Consider the following 8,860-nt stretch of genomic DNA (forward strand, 5'->3'; position numbering starts at 1 on the left):
TACAGTCGCGCATGCACGCACACACGCACACGCGCGCGCGCGGACACACACATATATACACACACAGTGGACCTGGTAGCAGCCAGTGAACACGCGGGGCCAGGAGCTATGAATCGACCCCTGCAACCACAATTAGGTGATTATATATATATATATATATATATATATATATATATATATATATATATATATATACACACACACACACACACACACACAGTGGGCGCCTGTGGCGAGCGGGGTCCCACAGGGGTCAGTCCTAGGAACAGTGCTATTTTTGATATATGTGAATGACATGTTGGAGGGGATAGACTCTGAAGTGTCCCTGTTCGCAGATGATGTGAAGAGTTAAATCAGATGAGGATCAGGCAGGACTACAAAGAGACCTGGACAGGCTGGACATGTGGTCCACCAACTGGCTTCTCGAATTCAACCCTGCCAAATGCAAAGTCTTGAAGACTGGGGAAGGGCAAAGAAGATCGCAGACAGAGTATAGGCTAGGTGGACAAAGACTGCAAACCTCACTCAAGGAGAAAGATCTTGGCGTGAGCATAATACCAAGCACATCTCCCGAGGCGCACATCAACCAAATAACTCCTGAAGTAAATGGACGCCTGGCAAACCTAATAATTGCGTTTCGACACCTTAGCAAGTAATCGTTCAAGACTCTGTACACCGTGTACGTCAGGCCCATATCGGAGTATGCAGCACCTGTATGGAACCCACACCTGGTCAAACACGCCAAGAAATTAGAGAAAGTGAAATGGTTTGCAACAAGATTAGTCAAGGAGCTAAGGGGTATGTCCTATGAGAGGTTAAGGGAAATCGACATGACGACACTGGAGGACAGGAGGGATAGGGGACACATGATAACGACATAAAATACTGAGAGGAATTGACAAGGTAGTAGGGACAGGATGTTTCAGAGATAGGACACAGCAACAAGGGGTCACAGCTGGAAGTTGAAGACTCAGATGAGTCACAGGAATGTTAAGAAATATTTCTTCAGTCACAGACTTGTCAGGAAGTGGAATAGTCCGGAGAGTGAAGTAGTGGAGGCAGAATCCATACATAGCTTTAAAAAGAGGTATGATACAGCTCATGGAGCAGGGAGAGAGTGGACCTAGTAGCGACCAGCGAAGAGGCAGGGCCAGGAGCTATGAGTCGACCCCTACAATCACAATTAGGCGAGTACACACACACACACACAACCACACTCAAACACACACAACCACACCCAAACACACACACACACACAACCACACCCAAACACATAAACAACATACACACACAACACATACACAGATGATGTGAAGTTGATGAGAAGAATTCAATCGGACGAGGACCAGGGAGAACTACAAAGGGATCTGGACAGGCTGCAGGCCTGGTCCAGAAACTGACCCCTGGAGCTCAACCCCACCAAGTGCAAAGTCATGAAGATTGGGAAGGGCAAAGACCGCAGACGGAGTACAGTCTAGACGGCCAGAGACTACAAACTTCACTCAAGGAAAGATTTTGGGATGAGCATAACACCAGGCACATCTCCTGAGGCGCACATCAACTAAATATGGGCGCCTAGCAAACCTCAGAACAGCATTCCGACATCTTAATAAGGAATCATTCAGGACCATGTACACCGTGTACGTTAGGCCCATATTGGAATATGCGGCACCAGTTTGGAACCCACACCTAGCCAAACACGTTAAGAAACTAGAGAAAGTGCAAAGGTTTGCAACAAGCCTAGTACCAGAGGTAAGGGATATCCTACGAGGAGAGGCTAAGGGAAATCGACCTGACGACACTGGAGGACACGAGAGATAGGGAGGACATGATAACGACATATAAAATACTGAGAGGATTTGACAAGGTGGACAGACACACAATGTTTCAGAGATGGGACACAGCAACAAGGGGACACAGTTGGAAGCTGAAGACTCAGATGAACCACAGGGATGTTACGAAGTATTTCTTCAGTCACAGTGTAGTCAGGAAGTAGAATAGTTTGTGAAGTGATGTAGTGGAGGCAGGATCCATACATACCTTTAATCAGAGGCATAATAAAGCTCATGGTGCAGGGAGTGACCCAGTAGCGGCCAGTGAAGAGGGGTCGAGCTATGACTCGACCCCTGCAACCACAACTAGGTGAATACAACTAGGCGAGTGTCTACACACACACACACACACACACACACACACTAATAAAACCCCATGTATCACCACATAAAATACACTACAAACTGATGTAATCAATAAAGTTGAGGGTTGAGATGACTTGAGTGATGATCAAGCTTCAGGTGAACTAGCACCTTCCAGGGTGGTAATGACCTTCATTACCTGAAGACCTGATGAAGTGGCATCACCTAGAGCAGCAGTGAGCTTCATCACCATTACTGAAACTCTACTCACACACTCACACTGAAAAAGGCTCACCAGTCTCTTAAGCTATCATCAAGACTTGATAATTACTGCCAAGTGGATAATAATTACCCGGGAGCTATAATTTGTGAGAGGGAAGGAAGGGTGGTAATGGTGAAGACGCAGGAAGGGTGGACAAGGTGGGAGGAAGGGTGGACAAGGAGGTAGGAAGGGTGGAAAAGGTGGCAGGAAGGGTGGACAAAGAGGCAGGAAGGGTGGACAAGGAGGCAGGAAGGGTGGACAAGGAGGCAGGAAGGGTGGACAAGGAGGCAGGAAGGGTGGACAAGGAGGGAGGAAGGGTGGACAAGGAGGTAGGAAGGGTGGACAAGGTGGCAAGAAGGGTGGAGAAGGTGGGAAAGGTGGACAAGGAGGTAGGAAGGGTGGACAAGGTGGCAGGAAGGGTGGACAAGGAGGTAGGAAGGGTGGACAAGGAGGCAGGAAGGGTGGACAAGGAGGTAGAAAGGGTGGACAAGGAGGTAGGAAGGATGGACAAGGAGGTAGGAAGGGTGGACAAGGTGGCAGGAAGGGTGGATAAGGTGGCAGGAAGGGTGGACAAGGTGGCAATAAGGGTGGACAAGGAGGCAGGAAGGGTGGACAAGGAGGTAGGAAGGGTGGACAAGAAGGTAGGAAGGGTGGACAAGGAGGTAGGAAGGGTGGACAAGAAGGTAGGAAGGGTGGACAAGGAGTTAGGAAGGGTGGACAAGGAGATAGGAAGGGTGGACAAGGTGGCAAGAAGGGTGGACAAGGTGGCAAGAAGGGTGGACAAGGAGGTGGGAAGGGTGGACAAGGACGTAGCAAGGGTGGACAAGGTGGCAGGAAGGGTGGACAAGAAGGTAGGAAGGGTGGACAAGGAGGTAGGAAGGGCGGACAAGAAGGTAGGAAGGGTGGACAAGGTGGCAAGAAGGGTGGACAATGAGGTGGGAAGGGTGGACAAGGACGTAGCAAGGGTGGACAAGGTGGCAGGAAGGGTGGACAAGGAGGTAGGAAGGGTGGACAAGGAGGCAGGAAGGGTGGACAAGGAGGCAGGAAGGGTGGACAAGGAGGTAGGAAGGGTGGACAAGGAGGTAGGAAGGATGGACAAGGTGGCAGGAAGGGTGGACAAGGAGGTAGGAAGGGTGGACAAGGAGATAGGAAGGGTGGACAAGGTGGCAGGAAGGGTGGACAAGGAGGTAAGAAGGGTGGAAAAGGAGGTAGGAAGGGTGGACAAGGAGGTAGGAAGGGTGGACAAGGAGGCAGGAAGGGTGGACAATGTGGCAGAAAGGGTGGATAAGGTGGCAGGAAGGGTAGACAAAAAGGTAGGAAGGGAGGACAAGGTGGCAGGAAGCGTGAACAAGGAGGTAGGAAGGGTGGACAAGGCGGTAGGAAGGGTGGACAAGGTGGCAGGAACGGTGGACAAGGAGGCAGGAAGGGTGGACAAGGTGGCAGGGTAGACAAGGAGGCAGGAAGGGCGAACAAGGAGGTAGGAAGGGTGGACAAGGTGGCAGGAACGGTGGACAAGGAGGCAGGAAGGGTGGACAACGTGGCAGGAAGGGTGGACAAGGAGGCAGGAAGGGTGGACAAGGAGGCAGGAAGGTTGAACAAGGAGATAGGAAGCGTGGACAAGGCGGTAGGAAGGGTGGACAAGGTGGCAGGGTGGACAAGGAGGCAGGAAGGGTGGACAAGGAGGTAGGAAGGGTGGACAAGGTGGCAGGAAGGGTGGGTAAGGTGGCAGGAAGGGTGGACAAGGTGGCAGGAAGGGTGGACAAGGAGGTAGGAAGGGTGGACAAGGAGGTAAAAAGGGTGGACAAGGAGGTAGGAAGGGTGGACAAGGTGGCAGGAAGGGTGGACAAGGAGGTAGGAAGGGTGGACAAGGTGGCAGGAAGGGTGGACAAGGTGGCAGGAAGGGTGGGCAAGGTGGCAGGAAGGGTGGACAAGGAGGTAGGAAGGGTGGACAAGGTGGCTGGAAGGGTGGACAAAGAGGTAGGAAGGGTGGACAAGGTGGCAGGAAGGGTGGACAACTTGGCAGGAAGGGTGGACAAGGTGGCAGGAAGGGTGGACAAGGTGGCAGGAAGGGTGGACAAGGTGATAGGAAGGGAGGACAAGGAGGTAGGAAGGGTGGACAAGGTGGCAGGAAGGGTGAACAAGAAGGTAGGAAGGGTGGACAAGGTGGCAGGAACGGTGGACAAAGAGGCAGGAACGGTGGACAAGCTGGCAGGAAGGGTGGAAAAGGAGGCAGGAAGGGTGGACAAGGAGGCAGGAAGGTTGAACAAGGAGGTAGGAAGAGTGGACAAGGCGGTAGGAAGGGTGGACTAGGTGGCAGGAACGGTGGACAAGGAGGCAGGAAGGGTGGACAAGGAGGTACGAAGGGTGGACAAGGTGGCAGGAAGGGTGGACAAGGTGGCAGGAAGGGTGGATAAGGTGGCAGGAAGGGTGGACAAGGTGGCTGGAAGGGTGGACAAGGAGGTAGGAAGGGTGGACAAGGAGGTAGGAAGGGTGGACAAGGAGGTAGGAAGGGTGGACAAGGAGGTAGGAAGGGTGGACAAGGAGGTAGGAAGGGTGGACAAGGTGGCAGGAAGGGAGGACAAGGAGGTAGGAAGGGTGGACAAGGTGGCAGGAAGGGTGGACAAGGTGGCAGGAAGGGTGGACAAGGTGGCAGGAAAGGTGGACAAGGTGGTAGGGTGGACAAGGTGGCTTGAAGGGTGGACAAGGAGGTAGGAAGGGTGGACAAGGAGGTAGGAAGGGTGGACAAGAAGGTAGGAAGGGTGGACAAGGAGGTAGGAAGGGTGGACAAGGTGGCAGGAAGGGTGGACTAGGAGGTAGGAAGGGTGGACAAGGAGGTAGAAAGGGTGGACAAGGTGGCAGGAAGGGTGGACAAGGAGGTAGGAAGGGTGGACAAGGTGGCAGGAAGGGTGGACAAAGTTAGGAAGGGTGGACAAGGTGGCTGGAAGGGTGGACAAGGAGGTAGGAAGGGTGGACAAGGAGGTAGGAAGGGTGGACAAGGTGGCAGGAAGGGTGGACTAGGAGGTAGGAAGGGTGGACAAGGAGGTAGGAAGGGTGGACAAGGTGGCTGGAAGGGTGGACAAAGAGGTAGGAAGGGTGGACAAGGTGGCAGGAAGGGTGGACAACTTGGCAGGAAGGGTGGACAAGGTGGCAGGAAGGGTGGACAAGGTGGCAGGAAGGGTGGACAAGGTGATAGGAAGGGAGGACAAGGAGGTAGGAAGGGTGGACAAGGTGGCAGGAAGGGTGAACAAGAAGGTAGGAAGGGTGGACAAGGTGGCAGGAACGGTGGACAAAGAGGCAGGAACGGTGGACAAGCTGGCAGGAAGGGTGGAAAAGGAGGCAGGAAGGGTGGACAAGGAGGCAGGAAGGTTGAACAAGGAGGTAGGAAGAGTGGACAAGGCGGTAGGAAGGGTGGACTAGGTGGCAGGAACGGTGGACAAGGAGGCAGGAAGGGTGGACAAGGAGGTACGAAGGGTGGACAAGGTGGCAGGAAGGGTGGACAAGGTGGCAGGAAGGGTGGATAAGGTGGCAGGAAGGGTGGACAAGGTGGCTGGAAGGGTGGACAAGGAGGTAGGAAGGGTGGACAAGGAGGTAGGAAGGGTGGACAAGGAGGTAGGAAGGGTGGACAAGGAGGTAGGAAGGGTGAACAAGGAGGTAGGAAGGGTGGACAAGGTGGCAGGAAGGGAGGACAAGGAGGTAGGAAGGGTGGACAAGGTGGCAGGAAGGGTGGACAAGGTGGCAGGAAGGGTGGACAAGGTGGCAGGAAAGGTGGACAAGGTGGTAGGGTGGACAAGGTGGCTTGAAGGGTGGACAAGGAGGTAGGAAGGGTGGACAAGGAGGTAGGAAGGGTGGACAAGAAGGTAGGAAGGGTGGACAAGGAGGTAGGAAGGGTGGACAAGGTGGCAGGAAGGGTGGACTAGGAGGTAGGAAGGGTGGACAAGGAGGTAGAAAGGGTGGACAAGGTGGCAGGAAGGGTGGACAAGGAGGTAGGAAGGGTGGACAAGGTGGCAGGAAGGGTGGACAAAGTTAGGAAGGGTGGACAAGGTGGCTGGAAGGGTGGACAAGGAGGTAGGAAGGGTGGACAAGGTGGCAGGAAGGGTGGACAAGGTGATAGGGAGGACAAGGAGGTAGGAAGGGTGGACAAGGTGGCAGGAAGAGTGGACAAGGAGGCAGGAAGGGTGGACAAGGTGGCAGGAAGGGTAGACAGGGTGGCAGGCAGGGTGGACAAGGAGGTAGGAAGGGTGGACAAGGAGGTAGGAAGGGTGGACAAGGAAGCAGGATGGGTGGACAAGAAGGTAGGTAGGGTGGACAAGGTGGCAGGGTGGACAAGGTGGCAGGAAGGGTGGACAAGGAGGTAGGAAGGGTGGACAAGGAGGCAGGAAGGGTTGAGAAGTTGGCAGGAAGGGTGGACAAGGTGGCAGGAAGGGTGGACAAGGTGGCAGGAAGGGTGGACAAGGTGGCTGGAAGGGTGGACAAGGAGGTAGGAAGTGTGGACAAGGAGGCAGGAAGGGTGGACAAGGAGGCAGGAAGGGTGGACAAGGAGGTAGGAAGGGTGGACAAGGTGGCTGGAAGGGTGGACAAGGAGGTAGGAAGTGTTGACAAGGTGGCAGGAAGGGTGGACAAGGAGGTAGGAAGGGTGGACAAGGTGGCTGGAAGGGTGGACAAGGAGGTAGGAAGTGTGGACAAGGAGGCAGGAAGGGTGGACAAGGAGGTAGGAAGGGTGGACAAGGAGGTAGGAAGGGTGGACAAGGTGGCTGGAAGGGTGGACAAGGAGGCAGGAAGTGTGGACAAGGAGGCAGGAAGGGTGGACAAGGAGGTAGGAAGGGTGGACAAGGTGGCAGGAAGGGTGGACAAGGCGGTAGGAAGGGTGGACAAGGTGGCAGGAAGGGTGGACAAGGAGGTAGGAAGGGTGGACAAGGTGGCAGGAAGGGTGGACAAGGAGGTAGGAAGGGTGGACAAGGAGGTAGGAAGGGTGGACAAGGAGGTAGGAAGGGTGGACAAGGTGGCAGGAAGGGTGGACAAGGAGGCAGGAAGGGTGCACAAGGAATTAGGAAGGGTGGACAAGGTGGCAGGGTGGACAAGGTGGCAGGGTGGACAAGGTGGCAGGAAGGGTGGACAAGGAGGTAGGAAGGGTGGACAAGGTGGCAGGGTGGACAAGGAGGCAGGAAGGATGGACAAGGAGGTAGCAAGGGTAGGCAAGGTGGCTGGAAGGGTAGACAAGGAGGTAGGACGGGTGGACAAGGTGGCAGGAAGGGTGGACAAGGAGGTAGGAAGGGTGGACAAGGTGGCAGGGTGGAAAAGGTGGCAGCAAGGGTGGACAAGGAGGTAGGAAGGGTGGACAAGGTGGCAGGAAGGGTGGACAAGGAGGCAGGAAGGGTGGACAGTGAGGCAGGAAGGGTGGACAAGTAGGTAGAAAGGGTGGACAAGGTGATAGGAAGGGTGGACAAGGAGGTAGGAAGGGTGGACAAGGACGCAGGAAGGGTGGACAAGGAGGTAAGATGGGCGAGCAGGGACCACTTGCCAACCAATGGCAGTATTAGGGTGAACAAGGATCACTGTCCACCAATGGGCAAGCTACAAAGGGTGGGTAGAGACCACTGGACCACACTGGTGGCACACAAACTACTACGACACTCAGCTGGTTGAACACTCTCATGCCAAAACAACGTAGCAGTTTTCCTCATATCTGAATTAGTTCAAGTTAATACGGGGGGTCAATTAGCTTAGTGTCACTAAGTGATCTTTTCTTTGAGTTTGTCTACTGTGGCGTTGGTACAAACGTCAGTGATGCAGTTGTGACGTTCACACTGGAAACGCGGCATAGATGGTCACCAGAATGCTGGAGACGAGAGACAAATGGTCACCAGGATGCTGGAGACGAGAGAAAGAGGTCACCAGGATGCTGGAGACGAGAGAAAGAGGTCACCAGGATGCTGGAGACGAGAGAAAGAGGTCCCCAGGATGCTGGAGAGGCTAGATAAAGGATCACCAGGATGCTGGAGAGGTGAGATAGTCACCAGGATGCTGGAGACGTGAGATAGGTCACCAGGATGCTGGAGAGGTGAGCCAGATCACCATTATAATACTGTCCTGTATCCCCAGTATAATACTGTCGTATACCTCCAGTATGAACATCACAAACCAGCACATGGCTTACTGTCACCTAACATCACAAACCAGCACATGGCTTACTGTCATCTAACATCTCTGTTCATCGCCGACATTTGTCACATTTTGAAAGCAATAAGGTAATCCAAAATTATTGAAAATGTTCATTATTCAGAATCACAAAAAAATTATAGAGCACGCTAAAATGTGTATTATATTTGCTGAATGTCATAGAGTTGTGTAAAGAATGTGGTAGGATATATATACTTCTCATTATTTTAATTCGTCTGGCAAATACTGCAAACTTTTGTCTCTGAATAACCGAGCTCACCCACTGAGGGGTTAGAGCAGAAAATTT

General features: G+C 53.4%; 1 protein-coding gene across 1 annotated transcript in view; it reads right to left on the reverse strand.

Annotated features, from left to right (window-relative positions):
* LOC138852817 (proteoglycan 4-like) overlaps window positions 1-8,216 on the reverse strand; it is a 26,433-nt gene extending 18,217 nt beyond the window's left edge. The window contains exons 1-3 of the mRNA XM_070085863.1: window positions 8,128-8,216; window positions 4,705-5,085; window positions 4,075-4,602 (exon numbers count right to left, since the gene is read on the reverse strand). Coding sequence (XP_069941964.1) covers window positions 4,075-4,602; window positions 4,705-5,085; window positions 8,128-8,216 — 998 coding nt within the window. The remainder of the gene's footprint in view (window positions 1-4,074; window positions 4,603-4,704; window positions 5,086-8,127) is intronic.
* Between the last annotated feature and the right edge of the window lie 644 nt (window positions 8,217-8,860).

This window comes from Cherax quadricarinatus, chromosome 1 (genome assembly GCF_038502225.1).
Source record: "Cherax quadricarinatus isolate ZL_2023a chromosome 1, ASM3850222v1, whole genome shotgun sequence".
In the NCBI taxonomy this organism is placed as follows: domain Eukaryota; kingdom Metazoa; phylum Arthropoda; class Malacostraca; order Decapoda; family Parastacidae; genus Cherax; species Cherax quadricarinatus.